Raw genomic sequence first — 27,083 nt, forward strand, 5'->3', positions numbered from 1 at the left:
AACCAGGAGTGTCCTGGACGAATAGACATACAGTTAGTTACCTAGTTGTGGAGGAAGTTAGTAGCACAGCCAGGAAGGCAGCAGATACCATCTGTTAACTCAAAGGATTTGGTTGTGAAAAGGAAAATAGGACGTAAGTCAGAAGAAGTAGTAGGGATAAGAAAAGGCTTTATCAGTTACCTGTGTGGGAGGAGGGAGGACTTCTGATGTTGTAAAGGAAAGGGAAGGAGTGGACAAGAGCATCCTGTACCCTCCATCTCGCTGAACTTCACGACGCACACAGGGGGCCCTCAGACATTTCTTGTGTGAATGTTGACTGGGACACCAGCCCTCCAGGAAGCAGCAAAGACTAGGATAAGCAGGAGTGGAGAGGGGGCTTTCTCCCTTTGAAACTATATGGAAGGAGAAAAGAAAACACCATATGACAAGAAAAGGCAGGCCAGAGTGCTGTATTTCAACCTAGTGAGTATCGGAGGACCGAGGTGTCAGAGAAGAATGCTTTTCCAAACTGGCCTTCACTATGGCCTTTTCTTCAAGGGAAAAAAAATAAGAAAGTTAACTCTTAGGAGTTCTTTAAAGCTAACTTGTATGTAGATTGCCAGAAAGAGAACAATAGGAAATATACCCATAGTGCAAGATATAATTTCATTCAGTGCCGAGCAGTTGTTTTATTTATAATTTCATTTCAGGTACAAATTGGGGGCTCCAGAGAGGTCAGAGGAACACTTGTCCTAAGTTTAAACTTGAGAAAGAAAACAATGGTTGGTGTCAGGATATGAAGATGTGACCATACTGATTACGTGGGGGGAGAGGAAGCTCTCAGCCAAATGTCAGACAGAGGCTAAACAATCAAAATGGGGTTCATCTACAGACGATTCTTAAATTACAACTAGGCAACTCATCCAAACTTAGCACAATCTTACACAAAGGGGAAGGGAAGGCTTTCACAGAATGTAGTAGAAATAGACCTGTACAATCTGACAACACCATAGGATCAGTGAATGGTCACCAGGGAACACTCAGTAGCAGGAAATTGCAAGTCATGAGTCACATTCTACAGCGCGGAGCTCACAGTATAAATAAAATAACCAGGTGGACAGATATTTATTATAAAAGTCAGTTTATTTTCCCTTTCTGTGTTTCATATTTTCCCTTTTTGTCAGTAATGAGCAATTAACTGATTGGAAATCTGCTTGATTAAATAACATTAACAAGTTCATAAATGCACCACATTTGAGAGTATAAAGCAAGAGGTTGAAAAATATTCCCTAACCCAATGCAAATTAGGCAGCCCTCAAAATTGCACATTTTTCACCTGTTAACTTCCATAATTTAAAATATATATACAGTATGACCTTAAAATATTGATAATTAGTATAGAATTCCCATCCTTGAAGACATATATTCTACAAACTTCTAAAGAATAGATACCTAGATACGCCTCAGGCCCTAGTAATCCATTAATGTGATTCAAGGTCACATACTTAACACTTACAGGGCCAAAAGGTCTTTCTTTTTCTCTAATTCTAGTCTTCTGCTGAGGTAACGCAAGGAACCCAGTTGCGACAGAGATCAATCCTCTGAAAATAGGGCTAAGCAGATTAGCTTCCTAGTGGATCCTAAAGTTCCCAGAGAACAAATCTGGGGTTGAGTACTTCAGTTGTAAATCACACACTGGCATGTTCACAATTGAGGTACCTCATGGTCCTTGACAGGAAGACTAAAGACTTCCAGGAGTCAAAGGGAATTCTGAATGAAGACGGAGGAGAACAAGTTGACAATCGCTTGAAGGTATTTCTGCTTCTGGAGCTGAACGACTTTAGTGCAGATACAGAGTGACTGAGCCAATCAGCATGTAGTGTGATTTTTCCCACCGTGGTTAACAAAGGGATTCTCTGTCCAAGGCAGGCTTACGCTGGACCCAGCTAGAGTGCTTTATCCGGATTTGATGCTTCAGAGACGAGGCACGCTCTGCAAACTCATGACCAAAGCAAAATGCAACGATCCTTTCTATTCGTGGAGCACGTCACTGATACAAACCATGCCTGACTGCCTTGTGGGCACTCGGCTTTCCAGGCTGGAGAACTTGGGTCCAAGTCCAATATAGCATTTACGGCCAACAAAGACGCTAGCAGATTCATAGGCCATTCAGTACATTCATGAAACAACAGCGATAAAAATCATTAACAATAATTCCTGTAGTGTAGAAAAACAGCCCAGCCTTCACTCTGGTCAGCATCTCCGGTGGCTGACACTGTTGAAAGAGGCTTGACAATCTGAGGTTATGCTAGAGCTCTTAAGACAACCCCAAAAGAAGGTGAATGAAAAGAAATAGTCCTGACGTGTCTCCTATTATTCTTGTTCTTTTGTGGGCACCAGTCACCCACTCAATATGCGAGTTTGTCGTCTTTGCATAAGATAGCACATTTCCCTCACTATTAATGGTGAAATAAATAGAATTGTGCAACTTGTCTGTGAAGAGAAAAAAGCATTAAACATGCAGTGACAAGTTAATTAATTCTGTTAGAGCATCATGTTTTGAACATAATAATGAATTTGGACAACTACATTCTTTTTTGACTTTGTACAAGGACGACTCAATCTTTAATGAATTAGAAAATGATTTTGAAAATTACAGTTAATATTACAAAATACTTAAATGTTACATTACAGTCTCCAAAAAAAGAACTAAGGTACACAGATTAAATAACTCATAGGTAGGGCAGAAAATTGATGCTGGAGCTCAGATTTAAACAGTGTTTCTTCTAACAGATTCGGTTTTCTTCCTATTACATTTCTAGTATGATCATACCAACAGGTTCATCAGGAGATACTTCCCTCTACTCAGAAGTAGATGACAGAGCTATACGGCCCAGTCTGTAGAAGCCGGAGGGCACTCAGGCAGAAGAAAGCATCCTTTGTGATAGCAGAGTACATAAGCCTTAAGGCAGCTCCAGGGGATTCCAGGTGCTGAGCTATCCCAAAGGCTCCTTGGACAGGCTGGAGGACAGCATCTAGACTTGGGCAATGGAGGCTGCCTCCAATTAGGCTGCCCTAGATTTAGGGACAGGATACTGAATGCATCCCCTGGTGGACGAAGCCGTCACCAGACTCTCAAGTAGACCTGTCTTGAGCACCGTCTCAGTATGTGATAAGAGTATGTCACATGCCTATTCAACAGAGAGCAGTGTTTTAAAAGCACAAGGCCTTATTCTGTATTGGCTGTTTCCCAGAAAGTACAGAGTTCCAGCCAAGAATGTCGAAGGCACAACAGATATTTTCTCAAGAGACTCGAGGTTCACTTTAGAACTTGCACACCACAGTGTTAATTACAGCAATGCTTCTTTTTTAACCCTATGTGGCTTGGCGTACACATTTCCTTCAGAATTTCCAAATTGTATTTAGCAGACAGAGAGTACTCTGGAAGAGTACCCTGATTAATGGTTGGGGATATAAGCCTCTCTTCATTTTTTCTGGAATTTCAAATGACAATACTCGTAAGACTCAGGTCAAGGGCAAACTAACAGCCGTTTCCTTCCTTGAAAAATGAATGTGTCTTTCAGAATAATAAAATGTTACTTTTCACAAAAGAATCTTTAAAAGCGGTCAGCAATTTTGTTGGTTTAAGAAGTGATTTAACCATAAAAAGAAATGAACTATTGATACATGCAACAACATGGATGAATCTCAAAATAATTATGCTGACTGAAAGAAGCAGACAAAAATACAGAGTGTATGATTCCATGTATACAAAACTCAAGAAAACGCAGGCTAATCTATAGCAACAGAAAGTGCGTCAGTAGTTACCTGGAGAGAGGTGGGATGGTGGAGAGGCAAGAGACAGGGATTACATAGGGGCCATGAAGAAACTTTTGGGAGTGATGGATACATTTACTGTCCTGATGGGGATGATGGGTTCACAGACATGCGTGCACATATGTTAAACTGTACCAAATTTTACTTGTTAAATATATGCAATTTCTTTTAAGTCAATTATTCCTCAACAAAAAAAAACTACTTTGCATGTAAAAAAAAGTGATTTAAGTAAATGCTTTGAACTAATTTAATTTAAAAACTACTAGTTTTAAAATAACAAAAAGGGCACACACTTACCATAAGAATGAAAAAGTAGAAAACCCACATCCATCCTAGGTTGTCCTGGATCAAAGACACTAAATACTAAAAGGGAGAAAAAGAAATCACAATATAATCCTTTATATATTAATAAACTGAAGTAGCTAAAAAGTAGATTAGGACTTCCCTGGTGGCGCAGTGGTTAAGAGTCCGCCTGCCAATGCAGGGGATGCGGGTTCAAGCCCTGGTCTGGGAAGATCCCACATGCCGCAGAGCAACTAGGCCTGTGCGCCACAACTACTGAGCCTGTGCTCTGGAGCCCACGAGCCACAACTACTGAAGCCCGCACACCTGGAGCCCATGCTCCACAAAAGGAGAAGCCACCGCGATGAGAAGCCCGTGCACTGCAACAGAGTAGCCCCCACTCACCGCAACTAGAGAAAGCCCACGCGCAGCAACGAAGACCCAATGCAGCCAAAAATAATAAATAATAAAATAAATAAATTTTTTTTAAAAAAGGAGATTAAACATATCTCTTCTAGAAAATAAAAGGGAGTTAGGATTTGTATAATGTTTTGCAGTTTGCAGAGCTCTTGCACGTACATGCTCCTATTTAAGCTTTATTGACAGCCTTCATTTGGTAAGCTGGCAGAGTCCACATACAAAAACTGTGTAACAGAAGGCACAAGTCCAGGAGGTACATTTTTTTTCACTTTGGTATTAAGAGAGGCTGATGGGGACTTCCCTGGTGGCGCAGTGGTTAAGAATCCACCTGCCAATGCAAGGGACAAGGGTCTGAGCCCTGGTCCGGGAAGATCCCACAAGCCATGAAGCAACTAAGCCCATGTGCCACAACTACTGAGCCTGCGCTCTAGAGCCCACGAGCCACAACTGTTGAGCTCGTGTGCCACAACTACTGAGCCTGTGCTCTAGAGCCTGTGCTCTGCAACAAGAGAAGCCACCTCAGTGAGAAGCCCATGCACTGCAACGAAGAGTAGCCCCGGCTCGCCACAACTAGAGGAAGCCCGTGTGCAGCAACGAAGACCCAACGCAGCCAAAAATAAATAAAATAAAATAAATAAATTTATTAAAAAAAAAATTAAGAGAGGATGATGAACAGCCTCAAGTCACTTCCATTTAATCATTCCTTCTTCCAGTGAACGGTACTATAATTGATGCTTTTAAAAATAGTTCGTCTTCGCAACTTCCCTGGTGGTCCAATGGCTAAGACTCCACGCACCCAATGTAGGGGGCCTGGGTTCGATCCTTGGTCAGGGAACTAGATCCCACATGCCACAACTAAGAGTTCGCATGCCGCAACTAAGACCCGACACAGCCAAATAAATAAATAAATATATATATTTTTTTTTTTTTTAAAAGTTCGTCTTTTAAGTATACCACTCATTTTTCAATTATACTATTTGCTCATAGGATTACTGTATGACTTTGACACTCTATAGCATATTCTTTTATTTTCAATTAATAAAAGGTATACAGTAGTTTTTAACCCATGTTCTTTTTTAAAAAAAAATACATGTAACATAAAACTTGCCATTTTAACCATCTTTCAGTGTCCAACTCAGCAGCATCAAATACATTCATGATGTTGCACAACCATCACCACTACCTATTTTCAAAATTTTTCATCACCCCTAACGGAAACTCTGCACCCGTTAACTCTCTACAAGAACTCTCCATGGCCCCTCTCCTCAGCCCCTGATAAACTCTAATCTGCTTTCTGTCTCTATGAATTTGCCATTCAAAATATTTCATGTTAAGTAGAATCACACAATATTTTTGTGTCTGGCTTATTTCACTTAGCATAATGTTGTTAAGGTTCATTCATGTTGTAGCATGTATCAGAACTCCATTCCTTTTTATGGCTAAATAATATTCCATTGCATGGATATATACCACATTTTGTTTATCCATTCGTCTATCAATGGACACTTGAGTTGTTCCCACCTTTTGGCTACTACGAATAATGCGGCAGTGAACATTGGCAAGCAAATATCTGAATCCGTTTTCAATTCTTTGGGGTACAACATACCTAGGAGTGGAATTGCTGGGTCATATGGTAATTCTATGTTTAACTTCTTGAGGAACCACTATAGTGTTTTCTACAGTAGCTGCACGATTTTACATTCCCACCAGCACTGTATGTGAATTTCTCCACATCCTCACCAACACCTGTTACTCTGTTTTGTTTTGTTTTAATTATAGCCATCCTAATTAGGTGTCAAGTGGTAGCTCATGTTTTTGCTTTGCATCTCCCTAAGGATGCTGAGAATCTTTTCAGGTGCTTACTGACCATTGGTATATATCTATCATGAGGAGTCGTCCCTATGTTTCCTTCTAAGGGCTTTATTAAGTCCATATTAAGTCATGGAGTTTGGGATTTCATACTCCAAGCAATAGGAAATCATTCAAAAATCAACATGGCAGGGGAATGAGTAAAGCTAGCTATGCTGCTTCCCAAGCCATGAAAGTCAATCTAATGCTGACCCATGTTCACAGATAGGGATCTTAACACTGGCAGGCTTTCTAAATGAAAAGAAACTCCTTGAAATGCTAATTACAATCTACCTATTTGATTAATGAAGAAAACATTAGTTGGGAAGGAAAACTTAAAATACAGTAATTTCAGAAAAGGATGCCCATACCCCTTATATGAAGACATCTGAACAGGTGGCCAATAGCATTTTTTAGTTCCTACTCCAGAACAAATTTCTCCTACCTTTGCTAAGTTTGTTTTTCCTTTAGTCTCAGAATCAAATCTGCTAACACACTGACACTATAAATCATTCATTCTACAATCATTCCACAAATATCTGAATGTCTGCTGTGTGCCAGGCACCGTTCCTGGTACCAGGGCTACAGTAGAACACAAAACAAATAAAATGCTGCCCTCGTGAAGCCCACCTTACCGTGGGAGACACAGACATTAACAAATAAATGTGTAATATATGGTTGGGTGGAGACCAGCATTAAGATGGTGTATCTCCCTCAGTATTTGCTCTTGCATTAACCACTAGCAATCGGATACCACTGATCCACCCCCATTAAGCAGCAATCTTCAAGGCCATTTAATGACCTCAATGTCAAAACTACAAGCCTTTTTCCTTCCACTCTCTTTCTCCTGACCTCTCTCCCTCTATGATCTGAGTAACACACCTCCTCAAATTCTGGCTTCCTGTTTCTGTGACCATTGGGCATCCTCTGAGGTTTTACCTATATTTTCTTTCCCCATTAAACATCACATCACTTCCACGGTTTCAACCATTTTATCCATGCAGTTGATTCTCAAATCCACATTTTGCAAAATTAGCACTCAATGACCTAGAGGAGTATACCCTAGGAGAGGCATGACTCATGACTGTCCCAGAGAAGGGATGCCTTTCTGAAGCTGAATGTAAGCAAAAAAGATCGATTTGAGGGGCTTCCCTGGTGGCGCAGTGGTTGAGAATCTGCCTGCCAATGCAGGGAACACGGGTTCGAGCCCTGGTCTGGGAAGATCCCACATACCGCGGAGCAACTGGGCCTGTGAGCCACAACTACTGAGCCTGCACGTCTGGAGCCTGTGCTCCGCAACAAGAGAGGCCGCGACAGTGAGAGGCCCACGCACTGCGATGAAGAGTGGCCCCCGCTCACCGTAACTAGAGAAAGCCCTCGCACAGAAACGAAGACCCAACACAGCCAAAAATTAATTAATTAATTAATTAATTAAAAAAAAAAAAAGATCGATTTGAATAGCTCTGATTACCTAGAGTAGGCCAATCTTAGCCTAGAAGATCTCAAACTTCAGAGTGCATAAGAATCGCCAGGAAGGCTTGTTGAAATACAGATCCCCAGGCTCTCACTCAGCAAGTCTATAGTAAGCTTAGTGTTCGGTACTTTAATGAACTCCCAGATGATTCTGGCATAAGACATTTATGAACCGCCTTTTGAGACACAGTTGTAGGAAGCAGAGAAAGCGACTCAGGGCAGCTGCAGAGTTCATGGCAATTTCTGGCAGGGATCCATGGGAAGGATGTGTGTACGTGTGTGTGTTTGGTAGGGGGAGAGAGGCAGGGCCTGCATGTCAGGTGGGGGTAATGAGAAGCATGTGTCTCATGGCCTCCTTGGAGTGCCAAGTTCAGGCTGGAAGAAGGGGGTGGCGGGCTGGGACTGGAGGATCTGTCTTATGAGGTGTTAGCTTCTTTCCAGACAGGAAGAATCTGGAGGTAAAAGTGGAAAGAAGGAACTGATAAATGTAGAGCGACCTTCCACATTAGGTCACATCAGCTGGACCTCAGAGACTAAAAACCCAAGGTTTTCAGTACAGTGCACTACAGCACAAGAGTGCCACCCTACTGTGGCCCAGAGGGCGGGGGTAAACTCTTCCACCGCCGAAGGACTGTTGAACACTCCATGTCAAGCCCTCCCCTGCTCTCTCACCTGGCCCACCGCAGCTCCAATGCTCCCGGTTCCATCAACTATTCCTGTGACGGTTGCCAAAGCCTCACTGCTCCCTTGGATCAGCTCCTGACGACCCAGGTCCGCAGAAATAGCAGAGCTAATCATATTAGAAGGTCCACCAATAAAAAATCCTAAAGTCATAAACAGAACAGGTTCTTATTAACATACTATCTGTAACAATGCTAGGAATCTACTGAATAAAGCAAACTCTTAATCCCAATACTCCAATCAGTATGTTGGAGAGAAACGAAAAGAGGGGAAAAAAATAACCAATAAAAATGGAAACTCCCCCAGATAGTAACGTCTTCGAACCAGTTAGCATCTATTTTTCTCTAGAAAATGGAGCGAACACACAGCTTTCTAATCCTGTGAAGTGTGCATTCATTGACAACTAACTGCACTGGCTTGTCAAATTCTCTTATGGTAGAGGTGCATCGCAGAGCATCTGACTGCTCAAATTCAACCAAACATCTTGAAAAAAAAGACAGACAGGAGAAAAAGCAATTTCAGTGGTGTAGGGGGTTCCATCTGCCACTGCTCTCGGTGAGGCTGTCCAAGGACAGAGCAGGAGCTGGCCCATGTGAATGTGTTCGTGAGGCTGGATCAGCCCCATGTGCCCCACAGGGCAGGAGCAGCTCCCACTATCCTATGATCTCAAGTTTACAAATAAGACTTCTTCTATAACATGGTCCCTAATTGCACTCATTTGTTTCATCTGGGGATCAAGGGAAGAAATTCTGACCAATTCCAACACAGGAGGAAAAACTAGCTATACTGGACCTTCTGAAAGCCTGTGAATTGGTTTCCAATGTGGCATCTTCCTAAGCCACTTCCGCAAGTAACATGAGCAGGTGGGGCAGCAATCAAAAATCTTAGAAAATCTCTGTCAAAAGGGACTGCCTCTGTCACGACAGGACTGAGAAGGTCACACGAGAGCAGAGAAGCAGGATCTGGAGGAAGCATCTTTCCTTTTACCTTTTGAGTTCTCTATAATTATGGTTTTAGCATTACTCAAATTGAAGGAGAAATCAGTTTCCTTTTTTCCTTTTTCCTTATAGAGGAACATACAGTGAAATGGAGCCTATGCCATACCTGTGACAGCCATCAGAAGTGCATTGATGGACTTATCATTTGGAGAACCTGTGAGGAAAGACACAGACACAGAACAACCATGTGAGGAGCGCAGTACGTGTGCCCCCACCCAACAGTACACACAGACCCGGGCCTGGATCTCCATGACCTCACAGATCACTCCCAGGGACAACAGGCGCATACAGCTCCATCACCACGTCCCCCAACTTTTATTTGTAATGTCTGCTTCTTGCTGGTGCTCAAGCTAATGTGGCTTCTAAAAGCTACAGGAAAACTCTACTTCTATCTCAGCAGCATCTTAAGGGACATATACCAAACCTAGTAATTACCATCATTCCTCTTTTGAAATCTTGTCCCTTTTATTGTTTTATTGGCTCTAATGCTGCCACTCTGGAGCCTACCCTTGAACAAAGCATATACACTCCCAAGCAAGCTTTTAAACAAACCAACAAAGCAGAAGAGATGCCAGTTTCCTCCCCAACACAAATAAAACTATGTGATACTTTTAGCGGCATTTACAGGACAATACAAAGGTCCCATATTATGCCTTTGTGGCTGGTCTCAACTATCCCCCCAGGGTTGATCACTGACTCAAGGCAAATAAATGCCTTAGTCCTAAGAGATGAGGAAAACAGTTTAATTGCAAGGGAATACTCACGACTATATCCAACGAGGGACCCGATGGCCAGAAGCAGGCTGAGAGCTAACACCGGGGCTCTCTTCTGTAGCACATCAGAGATGAAGCCTTGCAGAGTTCCACCTTCAAGCACAAAGAGTGCAACCCAATCAAAATTTCTAATTTAGCTCAGTTACCTGACTCCTGCTTACCACATAACCCTCCACCTGCGATCAGGATCCTAACACTGGTCTATCCAAAACGACAGCTGACTCTCCTGAAAAATTTCCTCCGTAATTTCCTGTTAGAAAGGTTACCTATTAACTGCCATGATGGCTGATGGGGACGGGACACCACAAATAAGGGAAAATCATCAAAACTACCCCACTGTTCCTTGCTGTTTTTCCTTCTCCAACCAGCTGTGAAGGCTTTTGCTGCTTTTTATTTTAAAAGATAATTAATTAAGAACTGTGCTTCATCGGCTATTAGTAGTAGTGAACATAAATATTCACTAAACTTAAATGCAGCAATCATGGTTTGGTAATAACTAACAGGTCAATACGTTTAAAAGAAGTGATGTGGATCCTTGAAGCAACGCAGTCACGTTTAGATGCAGTCCTGCTTGGAGTCTAGGGGCAATGGGACACCTGGTACACCCTCATCAGAAGTACGTGCAGGTCTAAAGGCAGCAACCTCACCTTTGGCTCTGGATCTAAGAATAAGGGCACACAAGTTCAAATACAGCAACAGTATATCACCTAAGGATACACTGTGCTTTCATGTGCTCAGGGCAGTTTAGTCTTTCCACACTTCTACATGTAAACATTACAAAAAGGATATTAAGGTTCTGCCATAGCCATATAAGCAGTACCCACTAACGTGCAATCTGTACGTCTGTCTGATTTTAAAGTTTCCTACTTCCTTGTTTACACTTCCAGCTAGAGCAAAAAGTCACTGTTAAAATCTGCTGTGTACAATGAAGCAACTGCAAAACAAAAAAATTAATCCCTGCTATTATTCCTACCTTTATGATCTGACAATCAATACACTAAGCTAGTATGTTTCCCTTCTTTGGCTGCGGTGTGGTATATAAAATGAACACATTCACATCCTAACTTGAATCTCTGACATACAATTTGCTTTACAGCTAAGCTATCGCTGAAAGTGTACAAAAGGGTTACACTTAAAGAGATCAGAGAGAGACATCCCTGCACTTCCCAAGACAAAAGAACTGATCCATCAACAAAGGACTGAGAAAAAAGAGCCCTATAAATCACAGGGCTGCCATAGGCTAGGTCTTCTTTTCCAAGGACTTTTTTTTTTTTAAGAGTTTGGCTATTTACTGGTAGGACAGTTTAGGAAAAATAGCTGTGGAATAAGTAATACAACTTTAAATGATGCCAGATTTCATAACCCAGTAAAATATGACTAGTGACTAATTCTTATTACAGGAAAAGATGTATCACTGGCCTTACCTATAATTCCTCCAACGTCGTACCAAATGGACAGCTTGTCGGCTTCAGCCTCCTTCCATCCGAAGTTATTACTCAGATAAAAGGGCAACCAGAAGAAGAAGGAGTAATTCACTAACTTCAAGCAGGCATAGGCCAGTGAATACTATAAGAAAAACATCCAACTACCAGTAAGGAACAAACAGCACAACATAACTACCATTTTAATGTAATTAAACAACAAAACAAAACAGAGGCGTTTGGGGCGAACAGTACCTGATTTTCAAATTAAACGTTTCTACAAATTCCTATTTGCCTGACTTTACCTAGTCTCCCTCTTCTCTTCATCCCCGCTTAGTGTCTAGAAAGGCAGTACAGAAGGCCTCGGGATAAAAAACACATAGGACTACTCCTTAATTGTCCCCCCACTTTCTTCTTTCAGTTCTCTGGTAGAAGCAGACCAGTGTTTTGAACCTGCAAGGCAGGGCACATACTCATATTTCTTTATTTAGATAAAGATAAAAGGTATTCATGCCACTGACTAGCACTAACCATAAGCAAACGAATCCAATAACATCACAGCCTTTATTGCAAGCAGCCAGACTTTTTTGGTTCTTCTGCTTCCTGTGAAGTTAACATTACGGACAATGCAAAGCAATGGGACTGGACGACAGTTCCAAGGCCTAAGAAAAGCATCAACATGAAAACTACTTTCACGCTGCAGTTTCCACAAGCTTTGAGTCAAAAATGAAAGAATAGGATCGTCATGGGTCTTGTGGCTCTAGGTTGAGGAGTGAAAGCTACAGCTGCCTTAAGATGGCAGCGGGGCTGAGAATCCTATATTCAACACATTATTACCAGGAAATCCTGACATTTAGCATCAAAGGAAAAAGGGGGAGGAACAGAGAGACTGACTTCAAAGGGTGTCTGGCTAGTATATCCTTCTCCCTGGAGCTGCCAGTTAGTCCCCAGGTATCACTTGTTTTAAAGCAGCTTCCCAGGCAGGGCAGCAGCCAGCCCCCAGAGAGCCAAATCCCAATCACGAGTGCATTTTGTCCAGACAGCCTGCCACAAAGACAAAGGAATTAAGTTAACTGGATTTCCTTTACACCCTGCCCATGGCAGGGAACAATAGCTTGTGAAACACAAAGGAATAGCAAAAGAGGGCCACGTTCAGTCACAACAAATCTAAGTTCTGTCTCAGAAATTAACCTATTACCAGCAGAACATTTTAATAACCACTTTAAAAAATACTGATCATTAGCATAAGAACAGGCCCAAAGGAACTTGCATTTCCCTTGTATTACGCATCATCTTTTGGTTGAAGACTTGTGGGAACATACACTTAAATTTTAACTCACACTTTAAACTATCTTGTCTGTAAATGTCAGTTCTCTTAGCTTGGGGGCAGGTAGAAGGGAACTGTAAAGTATGAAATAGGACAACCTGCAGACTCTGAATTTAACTGAGGGGTTACGTTCATAGAGCACCATTAAACAATAAAATAAAAAAGGTGCTTATTCACAATATAATAACCTAGCGTTACAGACCCCAGGGAGGACTGGTAGACCTTCTGTCCATAGGAAGGGGAACTGAGACACGAGGACGGGCTGAGTGACTTACCCCAGGCCGAGTTAATGGGTAAGCTGGCAACATAACCTAGGCCTCTTAACTTCCACTCCCACGCTAGAGCGCCCGAAACACCAAGACAGAAAAACTGCAGCAGAAGGGATTCAGTTTAGACATCAGGAAAAAACCTAACTGTAAATACGGTTGCGGAAACACTGGAATGCATTACCAGGAAATACTGTGGAGTATTCTGCTCTGGACCTTTTAACAGAAGGGCAAACTTTTTTTCCCCTAGAATAGTAAGAATATAGGCAAATCAAACAGACCTAACGAACCACTCAAACCTCTCTTGGGCTATTTATAATTCTATAAGACTTCAACAGGCCAAAAGGTATATATTTAAAAATATCAATTTTGCCTTCTTACTCGAAGGCTAGACCACGGTCAGCAAATTCCAGCTCACGGGCCAAATACGGCCAGGCCCATCTGTTCCGTATCGTCCATAGACTCCTTTCCTCTACTGAGTTGAGCGATTGTGGCAGAGACTGTATGGTGCCCCCAAAAGCTGAAAACATTTACTAACTGGCTCTGCACAGAAAAGGTTTTGCCAACCCCTGCATTAGATTTCAGATAAAACTTCCAGTGGTGCCAATACAGAAACAAGCTGAGGGCCAATATTCGCTACTCCTCTGAACATATATTCCTACGATAAAGTCTGAGAGAGAAGCGAAATACTTCAAGATGCTTTATCCCAGGCAGAGTTACTATCCAGGCTGTAACGTCTCACTGGCTGTGGTGAGGAGATTTGAACAGGCTTTACCGCTATAACTCCGGGAAGGCAACAGGCCTGGTAAAAGCTTATCGCCTTGACTTGGGTAATAGTCTTGTCTTCTTGGATTGAATAATTAGGCTCAGCTTCATCTTCATTTTCAGCACCACTAATTAATGGCCTGTGCGAGTCTTCTTCAAAATTTTCTTCGGCCTCAATACCTGGGAGACCTACAACAAGAGTGACAGCCATGTTTATAGAGGGCCCTTCAGGTGCCCAGCACTGGGCTAAGTGCTTTGCGTGCATCATTACTTACGGGGTCCATGTTATTTTTATGTCCATTTTACAGAAGAAGCTACTAAGGTTCATCAGAGTCCAAGGGCAATTAAGGTCACACAGCTAATGAGCCACAAACCCAGGCCTCTGATTCTCCTTGACCTGGCTTCAAAGCAAAGCTTTTTCAACTACATCACACTCTCTCTCTTACATAGTACCAAAAAAACCATTAATTACGTGCTCTTAAACTGACATGTCTCTTTAGTATACTCAAAAGAGAGAAGAATCATACATCTATCTGCTTCTGTGGTTTCACTTGTACACGTTCTGTATTTAACCACAGGTAAGCATCACACACTAAATTATTTTTATGAAGGAAAATAAATCTGTCTCAAGAAGTGAAATTCGAAATACATCCGTGCTAACTTCTAGCCAGCATCTCCATCATGAAACCCATTTGCAAGTGATGAGTTTTCCCTGAATCTATAAAAAGGTGAGCCCCACTCCCTCAAACATTTGCAGCTGCGCCAGGCGAGGCCGCAGCGTGGACAGGATACGAACAGCAATACTGCTCCTTGAATTCACTGAAAGGAGCTCACAGTTCTCCTAGGAAGAAAGAGACGGGCTGTTCTGGCCACAGGTTTCTCTTTGCCTGTAACAGTAAGACGTTCTGAGCAGAAGAGCAGCTTCTCACCAATTTCTTCGGGTGATACCAAGAGTCCAAAGAAGATGATGATCCCACCAGCAAACTGCACAGCCGCCGTCACCAGAAAGGCATACTGGAGGGGGAAGGGAAAGGTGCTCCTGACGCATCTGAGATGCTCATTAAAGGCACATTCATTAGAGGCACACGGGGGGAGGGCGGTGGGGAGGACGGGGCGACTGGGAAGGAAATGAGCGCTGAGCGCCTCGCCTGTGCCAGGCGCTGAGCTAAGTGTTTTACTTGTGTTTTCTCACAAGTTTTTCCCAGTGACTCCACGGGGCTCAGAGAGGATAATCAAGGTCCGCTGGACACTGAGTGGTACTATTACGATCGTGAAATCAGAACTAGCTCCAAAAATACTCTTCCTTACACTACTCGGCCTCCTACAAAAGACAGTATCTGCCCTCAAAGACATTTTCCAGTTGAGGGGATTAAACAGTACACAAAATAATAGTACAAGGCAGCATGTGGCTGAATAAATGAGAAGGCCCAGTCCTAATAGGAAACAAACAGGAACTGAATTCAGAAGAAGGAAACAGCTAAAGAGGTTGAAGGAGGGAGACAATGCTTTAGGGAGCAGCTGAAAATCACAGCAATTGACCACCTTTCCTGGCACGGCTGAGGCAAAGGCACCGGCACCGGGTGGGAGGGAGATGGAAAGCCTTCTGCATGGTGGGAGCTGAGAGCTTCTGCTGGGGGTAACAGGGAAGAACACTGACTTGGAAAGGTGCTATCCAGATGAAAGACTCAGGAGCCAGGCTGCATCGCTGAATTTTATTTTATTTAAGAGTGGAGCCTGATGCGGATAGACAGGTGACAAAATTAGTTTTTCCAGAAGTCAAATCTGGGAGCAGCACGTAGGGTGAACTGAAATCCCCATCTGAGCCAAGTAGTACAATCCAGGTGTGAAGCTAAGAAACCCGGGAAAAGGTGGATGTGAACACAGGAAGGACGTCCCACTGGCCCTAACTAGACCAGAATTCTTCAGGGACCAAACACTTGGTGAGCAGCTTAAAAATGTATCTGCTTTTCAAAAGAGCAATTTACTTTTAATTATTAGGGTTCTGAACAGGCAATAGGTTGACATGATTCAAGCAACAAAAAGTAGAAGATGTGTAGTTAAACCCTCCCTCCCATCCCTTCTCCCAGCCATTCAATTCTCATTTTTCCAACATATAAGCACTGTTATTTCATTTTTACTTTCCAGAGATTGTTTTGGAAACATACAAGCCAATACAACAGATACTCTTTAATTCTTCCTCCATGTCACACAAATGGCAGCATTCAACACACACGGTTATGCACCCTTGCTTTCTTCACTTAACACACCATTGAGCTGTTTCCCTGTCAGGACATTAAGGGCTGCATAATTCTATTTCACAGCTGCACAGCATTCCACTGAATAGGAGTTCCTTGGTATAACTATTTCCCTTTTGGTTGACATCTGTTACCAATCTTTTGCTATTACAAATAATGCTGAAGTAAATAACCTTGTAGATGTATCTCTTTGTACATGCTGAAGTATATTCACCAATGGGATTAATTCACAGATGTGGAACTGCTTGGTGAGAGCCATTATAATTTTGATAGACCATACTGACCCCAAGAGGGGTTATTTACTCTCCCATCTGCAATGCCTGTTTTGTCACATCCTCATAAACGCGTTATCAAACTTTTGGGTTTTTACCAATCTAATAAGTATACGGTGTCGTTTCTTTTCTTTTTTTTTTACAGTGTAGTTTTAATTTGCATTTCTCTGCCGACTAACACCTAAACTCCATAAGGGTAGAGGTTTTTGTCTCTTGGTCAGGGCTCTATTCTTTACTGCCTTGGGGCACTTAGAGGAGCTTAAAAATATTTACTGAATGAATGAATAAATTCTGAGTGAAGTGGAATACCCTGTCGTATGTTTACAAGCCATTTCTATTTCCTTTTCATGAACTACACATTCAAATCCTTTACCTTTCTGTGTGTTGGTCTTTTTCTTATCAATTTGTGGGCATTCTTTATATATTAAGGAAATTAGCTCTTTATCTGTAATATGAGTTGCAAATACTTTTCCCCAACTGATATGTCTTTAGATTTGGTTGTTTTTCCACGATTAATTTTTCTAACATGTTTGAACTTACCAAAAGTTTGTCCACTCTTAATACAAACCTTGCCCCACCCAGACATAGCTCTAGGTCATTTTAAGTGGTCACAGGATTATTTCCTAAAATAGAAAATATATTTATATACTCACAAAAAAGCTAGAAAGAAACACCTACCTCATAACCATACTGCAGAACAGAAGAAGCTAGACATGCTCCCAGAATATTGCCCACTGAGGCACAGGCACTCCAGAGACCAAAAACAACTCCTCGTCTATGATGGGAACAGTGCAAAACAGAAGACAATAGAATCAGAAGGGATTTTGTGTGCAGTTCAAATACAAAATGGCCAAAATAGTGCAGGTTCGCATTACAAAGAATCAATATTCTATATTAACGTTATTTTAAAGTACACCCAAATGGCAAAACATCAGGTAGGTCTCTTCTAACTCTAAGATTCTATTATAAGTTCAATTTGGGGCTCACTGAAAAACACCATTAAGAGAATTTAAAAAGACAAGCCACAGACTGGGAGAAACTATTTGGATATCACTTGTCTGACAGAAGACTTGTCACTGGAATATAAGGAACTCTCAAAACTCAATAATGTAAAAAACAGACAACACAATAAAATGTTGAAGAGTATAAATCTACAATAATCTCAAATACAAAGTTTCTGAAAAGGGGGCAAAAGATTTTAATAAACACTTCACACACACAAAAAATAAGATGTGGAAATCCCTGGTGGTGCAGTGGTTAAGAATCCACCTGCCAGTGAAGGGGATACGGGTTCGATCTCTGGTCCAGGAAGATCCCACATGCCATGGAGCAACTAAGCCCGTGTGCCACAACTGCCTGTGCCCTAGAGCCCGCAAGCCACAACTACTGAGCCCATGTGCCACAACTACTGAGCCCGTGCGCCCTAGCACCCGTGTGCCACAACTACTGAGCCTGCGTGCTGCAACAAGTGATGCCCGTGCGTGTAGAGCCCACGCTCCGCAACGAGAAGCCACCGCAATGAGAAGTCCACGAACTGCAACCAAGAGTAGCCCCCGCTCGCCGCAACTAGAGAAAGCCCGTGCGCAGCAACGAAGATCCAACACAGCCAAAAAATTTAAAAAATAAAAAATAAGTTAAGATGCAAATAAACACATGAAAAGATGCTCAACATCATCAGACATTAGGGAAATGCAAATTAAAACCACAAGGAGGTATCACTACACACCTCCTAGAATAGCTAAAATCAAAACACACTGAGCATACCAAGTGTTGGCAAGGATGTATAGCACCTAGAATCCTTATACTCTGCTGGTGGGAATGTAAAATGGTTCAACCACTTTAGAAGAAATTGCCAGTTTCTTAAAAAGATAAACACACACCTATCATATGATCCAGCCATCCTACTCCAAGGTATGTATCCAAGGGAAATGAAAGCATATGTCCATACAAGGATTCATGAACAAATATTCACAGTAGCTTTACTAGTAAAAACCGAAAACTAAAAGCCTGAATGTTCACCAGTAGGTGAACAGATAAATTGTGATATAACGGATGACTCCTCAGCTATAAAAAGGAATGAACTATCAATGCAGACATGAATTAATCTCAGCATTACTGTGCCGAGTGAAAGAACACAGACAAGAAGACATACTGCATGATTCCATTTATATAAAATTTTAGAAAATTCAGATTAAAGTGACAGAAAGCAAATCAGTGGTTGACTGGAGATGGCAGTGGGAGGGAGGAATTACCAAGGGGCACGAGGAAACTTTGGGGGTGATGGATATGTCATTATCTTAATTGTGATGATACTTTTACGGGTGCATGCATGCCAAAACTCATTCAACTGTACCCTTTGAATGTGTGCAGCATATTGTATACCTCAATAAGGCCATCAAAAAAAAATGGATATGTGGATGAAGAGTCTGTGGAAGGGAAACTAGCTATTACAATAGTCCTGGAGAAAAACAACTAGCTCTGGACTTAGGCAATGGCAGTAGGGCTGGTGAAGAAAGAAAAAGACAAAAAAAAAAGCAGTTAAGAAAAATTAATTTTTTTAACGTATAAATTTGTGTATTAGGACTTCCCTGGTAGCGCAGTGGTTAAGAACCCGCCTGCCAATGCAGGGGACACGGGTTCGAGCCCTGGTCCGGGAAGATCCCACATCCCACAGAGCAACTAAGCCCGTGCACCACAACTACTGAGCCTGCGCTCTAGAGCTCGCGAGCCACAACTGTTGAGCCCATGTGCCACAACTACTGAAGCCCGCACACCTAGAGCCCGTGCTCTGCAACAAGAGAAGCCACTGCAATGAGAAGCCCACGCACCACAACGAAGAGTAGCCCCCGCTCGCCGCAACTAGAGAAAGCCCGCGCGCAGCAACAAAGACCCAACACAGCCAAAAAACAAATCAATAAATAAATTTATTTTTTTAAAAAAAGTATGTTACATTTTAAAAAATAAAATAAAAAAATAAATTTGTATTTTATTCTACTTTATATTAATAACACACAGTGTTAGGTCTAGGTTCTTCAGCTCTTTCAACATTTTTATAACCTCACTGAGACAGAAGGAATCTTAGAAATGAACAGGTAGACAACATTTAACAGTGAAAACTAAAGTCTTTTCAGAAGTCCCAGCTCTGCCACTTCCAGCTGGGTGATCTCCAGCAAGTCCCAGCCCAGGCTCAGGGCTCTCATCTGGAAAGCGCTGTGCTCCTCAAAGGACTGAGTGCAGTGACAGAGTTGACAGTTTGGGCCTGCAAGGGTGTACCTACTAGTACTACCTGCCTCAATGTGTTTTAAAAAACTATGACCCCGACAACGGGAGGAAGGACACGACTCAGCCAAGGTAACAGCTTTCCAAGGCAATGTCCTCAGTGGATCACTTAATTCCCCAACTTTTTTCACTTGGAAATCAAATGATTTGAACTAGATAATCTCTATGTTCTCCCCAGTGTGAAAATGCCCCAAGCCTCTAAAACCTGAAACCTACCAAGAGCGTCCTAGAGGGCCTGAATAACACTGGCTGACCAAAGGCATGATTTCAGAAGAAACTGGTTGAAAACGACTGTGACTTTAAGTTATCATAGTTTTATTAGTACTTTGTGGTTTATTGTTACATTTCACAGGAAGAGTCACTGTGTGTCAGGCAATGCATCATTGATTTCACTTACTAGTGTTATTTGCTTAAAAACAAACTGTCTTACTTTCAAAAGTAAACTGTAATGGCTTTCTTGAATTTGTTGTCTTTGTGACTGAGCCAGAAAAATAATCAAGAGGTCAGCCTACCCAGTCACTGCCACCTACCACCAAATGTCACCCAATTTATAAAAGTTCAGATAAGGATTATCTCAAAATGATACATGTCAAAGTGATTATCTTTGGGCTTCCCTGGTGGCGCAGTGGTTAAGAATCCACCTGCTAATGCAGGGGACACGGGTTCGAGCCCTGGTCCGGGAAGATCCCACATTAAAAAAAAAAAAAAAAAAAAAAAGTGATTATCTTTGAAGTGACAGGATTTCAGGTGGTTTTGCCTTTGTTTCTCTGTGTTCATTTACAGTATCTGGTTTGGCTACAATAATCAAGTAACCTTTGTATAATTTTCAAAAATCATGATTGGAAAGAAGTTATGTTAAAAATCTTAATAAAAATAAACAACACGCAAGCGGACAGCATCTCCTACTCCAAAAGAAAACTAAAGTATCCCGGGGGAATGAGCACCTCCGAAAATCAATTCTGTTAAACCAGTGACACTAGAGTTGGAAAGAACTGGAAATCACTAGCACACTGAACATAATCAGAGCATTCTCGGTAAGCGGTGCTGATTCTAACCACAAGGCACTTTACAGGTGAACTTTCACAACAACACAGAGATCATTAGCCAGCAAGCACCTCTACTCCGACTATGAAACGGGGGAAGCTGGAAAACCGAGAGGAGTTGGTCAAAGCATGAACTGATCACCGCGGCGGGTGGATAATGCCTGCTGTGTACACTGGTCCCTACGTAAAAGAGTAAACAAACAAAAAGCATACAGCCATCGATGAAATAAATGTGCATCTCACAACACATAAATATTTATCCAGGACAAATGATAGAAATCCAAATTAACAGTATTCCCAAAGGCAGAGTGTCACAAACAACGATAAACAACAAAGCCAAGTCTTTGGGTAGCTCAACTTATTTTCCATCCTGTAAATTACACATGGGTCTTCTTGAGTGGCAGTAGGTGCCCATCCTCAAGCCATGGCCCCCGCCACACACACACAAACTCACATACAACTGGTAAGTACTTAAAGGTTTATGGGAAAAATGGCCAACTTAACTAAGCCCCAAAGTTTGGCATTCTTCATCTGCATCTTCCTTTTTTTTTTTTTTAAAGGGAACTTTGGGTTTTTTAGTTTATTTATTTACTTTTGGCTGCGTTGGGTCTTCATTGCTGCGCACAGGCTTTCTTTTGTTGTGGCGAGCGGGGACTACTCTTTGATGCAGTGCGCAGGCTTCTCATTGCGGTGGCTTCTCTTGTGGAGCATAGGCTCTAGAGTGCACGTGCTTCAGTAGCTGTGACTCGCAGGCTCAGTAGTTGTGGCGCACGGGCTTAGTTGCTCCGTGGCATGTGGGATCTTCCCGGACCAGGGCTCGAACCCGTGTCCCCTGCACTGGCAGGCAGATTCTTAACCACTGCGCCACCAGGGAAGCCCCATCTGCATCTTCTTGAAGCCTTTGCTCTGTGACCTTAGGGCAAGCCCCATGGATAACTTCTGGCCTCCGTTTTCTTATCTTTAAGAAGGTTAAACTAGATCACTGAGTCTCAGGAAAAGGGAAAGCAAAACCCACAGGAAGATACATGATGAGATGGCATGTGAGATTTCTGTTATTATGGTGTGTTATTTATGTTCTCTAAAGGGAAGATTTAAAAAAAAAAAAAATTTGAGACGTACGGCTTTAGCCACACTCAAAATCTGACCATGGACAGGAGACTGCTGTGAATGAGTCCCACAGGCTAGACCATCTCCAGGGTCCACATTATTTCCAGTGTACTTTGACATGAAACCTCCTCTCCCGGCTGCTCTAAACTTTCTAAAATAGAGGGAAGACGTGGGTGGTGTCGAAGGGATCAAGTGCATTGACTGACAAGTCTTGAACAATCCCATATTAAAACTACTTAAATAGAGAACTGAAAGAAGGAGGAAGTGGCATACCCAGCTTTCCCAAACCAGTTGCCCATAACAGCAACGACGCAGGGCCAACCAGTGGACTGCAGCAGGCCATTCACGATCCACAGGCTGCAGTACAGCCCCTTGTTGTAGAAATGCAGCCATTCTGTGAGAGTGCCAAAGACAAACACCTTAGAGAAGAAGAAAGAAAAAGACACGTGTAACATCTGCGTGGACACCCCAACTAAAGACCCTGTGTGAAAGATGCAGTCAATGTCTGGGGCCTGAGAGACGTGTGGCCGACTCTTCAGATGCTCCTGCCCAGAGCAGCGCTGAGTGAGACCACCACCAAACCACCCCCACCAGAGAGGCAGAGATGGCAGAGCGTAAAACGCAACGAGGACCATCCTTCCAACTTGCATCTTCAACTCTAAAAGGTTAAGTCCCCATTGTTGGACCTCTTTTTACATCTATTTCCCTTTCCTCTTGTTTATGGAAGACAGCTCTGGGGACTACCTGACTTCACACGTTTAAATATCGTTAGAACAGCCCAGGCACGTCACGGGGACCAGAAAGCGCCAGCTATTATTAACGCCGTGCCTAATAAGTGCAGCAGCGTAACTTGTGATTGGCTCAATCATTTGGTGGCATTCATCAAAGGACTGCTTTTTTCCAGGCATTCTGCTCGGGGTGGGCATTTTATTTGTAGTCAGTCTCCTTCGGGAATATCTGGCATGGGTTTCAAAATGGTATGTCTAATACTGTATGATTCCAGTTATATGACATTCTGGAATGAGCAAAACTATAACGACAGAAAATCAGTCGGTGCCTGCCAGAGGGTGGGGGCAGGAGGAAGGGTGGCAGTTACACAACTACACTCATTTGTCAGAATTCAGGAGTATACACTAAAAAGGGTGAGTTTATTGAGTTTATGTACATACTTCAATTTTTCAAAAAATGTAAAAAAAAAAAAAAAACAAGAATGTATACAGGTTTAAAAATAGTATGTATATGTGTGTGGGTGAGCAGCTTGTGAATAAATAAAGTGCTTCAATCTCTGAAATAGAAAAAGAAGTTTTTCCCCATACACAAATGGCAGACATTGAAAAACAGTAATAGAGTCTAACTAAACTCCACGCTTTCATTCAATCAACAAAAATTTATCACCAGATGCTTGTAAGCAAATAAAGATGAATCAAATATGGATCTTGCCCTCTATAGCACTTAATACACCAGGCACTGTTCCAAATGCCCCACACATAGTAACACACACAACCCTCACTGCAACCCCAGGTGGAGGTATTCAGAAGGGAAGGCTGAAGCACACAGAAACCGTAGCTGGAAACTCCCGGGGAAGGACTGAAACCCAGGCGGTGCAGGTCTGGGCAAGTCTGTGGTCTTAATCACCCCGCTGCAGACTCCTAGGGAAAGCAAGACTGACACAGAAATAAGCAGGCTGAGCAGCAGACAAGACAAGTGCCTTCAAAGAAATCCAGGCACGGGAGCTCAGGACAGGGAAGGATGACTTCCGGGAGTGGGGCTGGTAAAGTAAGGCATAATGAAACAAGAGTCATTTGGCCAATGACTTGAAGGAGACGCTGAGTTATACTATCAAGAGTTGAAGAGAGCGCATTCAAGGCAGGAAGAACAGCAGGAACAACAGCCGTGAGGTAGAAGGGAGCAGGATACGTTAGGGCCACAAAAGGTACTGATAGTTTGATCTGGGAGAGCAGAGAGGTGAAGCACAGGACAGACATGACTGTGGAGGCGGGCTGGGACCAGGTTCTCAGGAGCACTGGATGCCAGGCGAGTTATGCTTTGATTTTGCTGGTGACTGAGAATCAAGCAAGGGGCATGACTGAAGTCATACTTTAAGGACATACCTAAGCGAAAAGGCACAGAAGGGATTAGAACACTGAAGATTAATTTTTCTATTCTATTCTATATACAGAAGTGGGGGATTGCTTGGATTGTAAAATACCTGGCTGAGATAACAGTAATAGTAATAAGAATAACACCTTTCAACTTACCACTAATGCAGAGGAGCACATGCCAAAAGACAGAACCCATCGCAAATTAAGCCGATCCCCAATGATACCACTGATGAAAAGGCCCTAAAAATAAAGCATTTTATTTTATAGCTCTGGATAACAACACAGCCTGGAAAAAGTAAAACGCATTCCAAAGCAAACGAGGCAAACAAAACACAAAAATTAAATCTCATTCTCATGCCTAGCCTAGCTATCTAAATCAGTTTCACTAACATTTCAAGAAATGACAATTGTTTCTGCACACTATACTGTAAACACTTCATGCACCAAGACAGTACAATTCAGTGCAAATTTCCATTCTATTTGATCCCCTAACTGCCTAAGAGACTGAAAAGAAAAGAAAAGAAAAGAAAAAAAAACCAAAGAATAATTCTAATAAAACAAGCACACAAATATGTTTCCTCTTCTAGAACAGATGAACTCCTAAACATCAGTTACCTGCTTTCCCAAAGGGATTCCTCTTAGCCATTTGCGTTCTGAATTAAGATGTTACGTGTCCTGCAGAACAGAAGCTTCGGGGGCACATGCACTGCCTGTTTAATCTGACCCTTGGGTTTCATGACATCACGAGGCAAGGAGAGCACGGAGGCAGAGACGATAATTAGTTGAAGAGAGGCGCAGATGCTCCGCCTTCTGCTGTCCTCCCACTGAGTGGCAGGAATTAAAATGCCGAGATCATGGCAGTAAGGCAGACCAAAGAGCTAAGGGCAACGCACTTTAGGTTTCTTCCACAAATATGTAAAATGAATAAATGTCTTGACTAAATACCTAAATTCAGATACAAGTGTTTCTAGTAAATTGACTATATTATAAATATAATATAGCTGTATAAATATATCTATATTAGAGAAAATTTAGATGATAAACGGCATAATAAATGTTTCTCCCTCATTATTGTCAAGTTTTCACTACCTCAAAAGAGGTACCCGCAAACATTAGAGAAGAGTCTATGTTCTATAGCTCCAATTCACATGGTCTTATACTATATATAGCGGGGGGTGGGGGTGGTGCGGGACAGTGGTGAAGAAAATCTCTCAATTATGTTTCAGATTAGGCAACCAATTTATTCTGTATTGCTCCAAAGGTCCACACAATACCTGGCAGTTACAGAAGGAAATGCAGCTCAATATAAAGAGCTATGATCACTGGTTTTTCATGGCATTTATCTTTTATCTCCTAAACCTATTTAATCCTATAGACAAGTATTATCATCATAACTCTATATCATCGTAACTCTGTAGCTAAGGAAACTAAATATCAAAAAAAGGTTAAATTCCATTTTGATACGAAGCTTATCATAGCTAGTTGGTGGTGGTGAGCTAGTGGTTCCGTGAGACGACACAGCCTCTTCTAAGGCTGAAGGAGAAGCATCACTGGGAGTGCTCCTGCCAAAGCCAAGCGATCCTATATTGGGATTTTGTACAGAAAAGGCTGGCCTGATCATCAGAAAATCTACAAGCAATAAATGCTGGGGAGGGTGTGGAGAAAAGGGAACACTCTTGCACTGTTGGTGGGAATACAAATTCCCACAGCCACTATGGAGAACAGTATGGAGGTTCCTTAAGAAACTAAAAATAGAACTACCATACGACCCAGCAATCCCACTACTGGGCATATACCCTGAGAAAACCATAATTCAAAAAGACACATGCACTCCAATGTTCGTTACAGCTCTATTTACAATAGCCAGGTCATGGAAGCAACCTAAATGTCCACTGACAGACAAATGGATAAAGAAGATGTGGTACATATATACAATGGAATATTACTCAGCCATAAAAAGGAACGAAATTGGGTTGTTTGTAGAGACATGGATGGACCTAGAGACTGTCATACAGAGTGAAGTAAGTCAGAAAGAGAAAAATAAACATTGTATATTAACGCATATATGTGGAATCTAGAAAAATGGTATGGATGAGCTGGTCTGCAAGGCAGAAACAGAGACACAGGTGTAGAGAACAAATGTATGGACACCAAGGGGGTAAAGCGGGGGGAGCGGGGTGGGATGAACTGGGAGATTGGGATTGACATGTATACACTAATATGTATAAAATAGATAACTAATAAGAACCTGCTGTATAGCACAGGGAACTCCACTTCACTGTACAGTAGAAACTAACACAACATTGTAAAACAACTGTACCCCAATTAAAAAAAAAAAAAAAAAAAAGGCTGGGCTGAGAAGCTAGGCTAAATGATCCAAGATCTGCTCCAACTGTGTCTGTAAGTTTCCTCTTCAAAGAAAAGATATTCTAGGAACCGCCCAAATAAACATTTGGAGATTACTTTGGGACTTTCACCCAGTATTTCACATCACCTGCACATTTATACCTAAAAGGCTTTTTTATAACTGGACACATTTTAAAGATAAACAGTAAGACGCTGGGGAGAAAAGGTCAGACTGCTCCCCCGGGGGCACAGCTCCAGCTATCGCCACCACTGCTCTAATTCGGCAGCCACCACAGACATTCCCTAAGGCCAGACAGAGACTCTGGCTGCCCGATCCCAGGACACTTCCTCAGCCAGAGCTGGCCCCGGCCATCCCGGTTCCGCTCCCAGGACAATGCCACCCTCTCGTGGTTCTCCTGCTCCCTCTCAGCCTCCCGGGCCCATCCCTCATCTTCCCCACCTCGAAATACTGGAAGCCCCCCCCCAGCCCCGGCTCAGTCTTCCTACCTCCTCCCCGTCCTTATCAACTCTCCTGACGATTTTCATCCAGTCTCATAATTTAAAAAATCATCTACGGGACTTCCCTGGTGGTCCAGTGGTTAAGACTCC

The 27,083-nt window shown here is 42.3% G+C and overlaps 1 protein-coding gene across 1 annotated transcript in view; it reads right to left on the reverse strand.

Annotated features, from left to right (window-relative positions):
• Positions 1-1,103: 1,103 nt before the first annotated feature.
• The window catches only part of SLC37A3 (solute carrier family 37 member 3), a 43,686-nt gene continuing 17,706 nt past the window's right edge, over positions 1,104-27,083 (reverse strand). The window contains exons 5-15 of the mRNA XM_068549566.1: positions 24,285-24,368; positions 22,300-22,445; positions 17,276-17,372; positions 15,000-15,084; positions 14,081-14,259; positions 11,716-11,857; positions 10,283-10,384; positions 9,625-9,672; positions 8,512-8,663; positions 4,114-4,179; positions 1,104-2,472 (exon numbers count right to left, since the gene is read on the reverse strand). Coding sequence (XP_068405667.1) covers positions 2,380-2,472; positions 4,114-4,179; positions 8,512-8,663; positions 9,625-9,672; positions 10,283-10,384; positions 11,716-11,857; positions 14,081-14,259; positions 15,000-15,084; positions 17,276-17,372; positions 22,300-22,445; positions 24,285-24,368 — 1,194 coding nt within the window. The 3' untranslated portion in view covers positions 1,104-2,379. The remainder of the gene's footprint in view (positions 2,473-4,113; positions 4,180-8,511; positions 8,664-9,624; positions 9,673-10,282; positions 10,385-11,715; positions 11,858-14,080; positions 14,260-14,999; positions 15,085-17,275; positions 17,373-22,299; positions 22,446-24,284; positions 24,369-27,083) is intronic.

The sequence above is a fragment of the Eschrichtius robustus genome, chromosome 8 (assembly GCF_028021215.1).
Source record: "Eschrichtius robustus isolate mEscRob2 chromosome 8, mEscRob2.pri, whole genome shotgun sequence".
NCBI lineage: Eukaryota > Metazoa > Chordata > Mammalia > Artiodactyla > Eschrichtiidae > Eschrichtius > Eschrichtius robustus.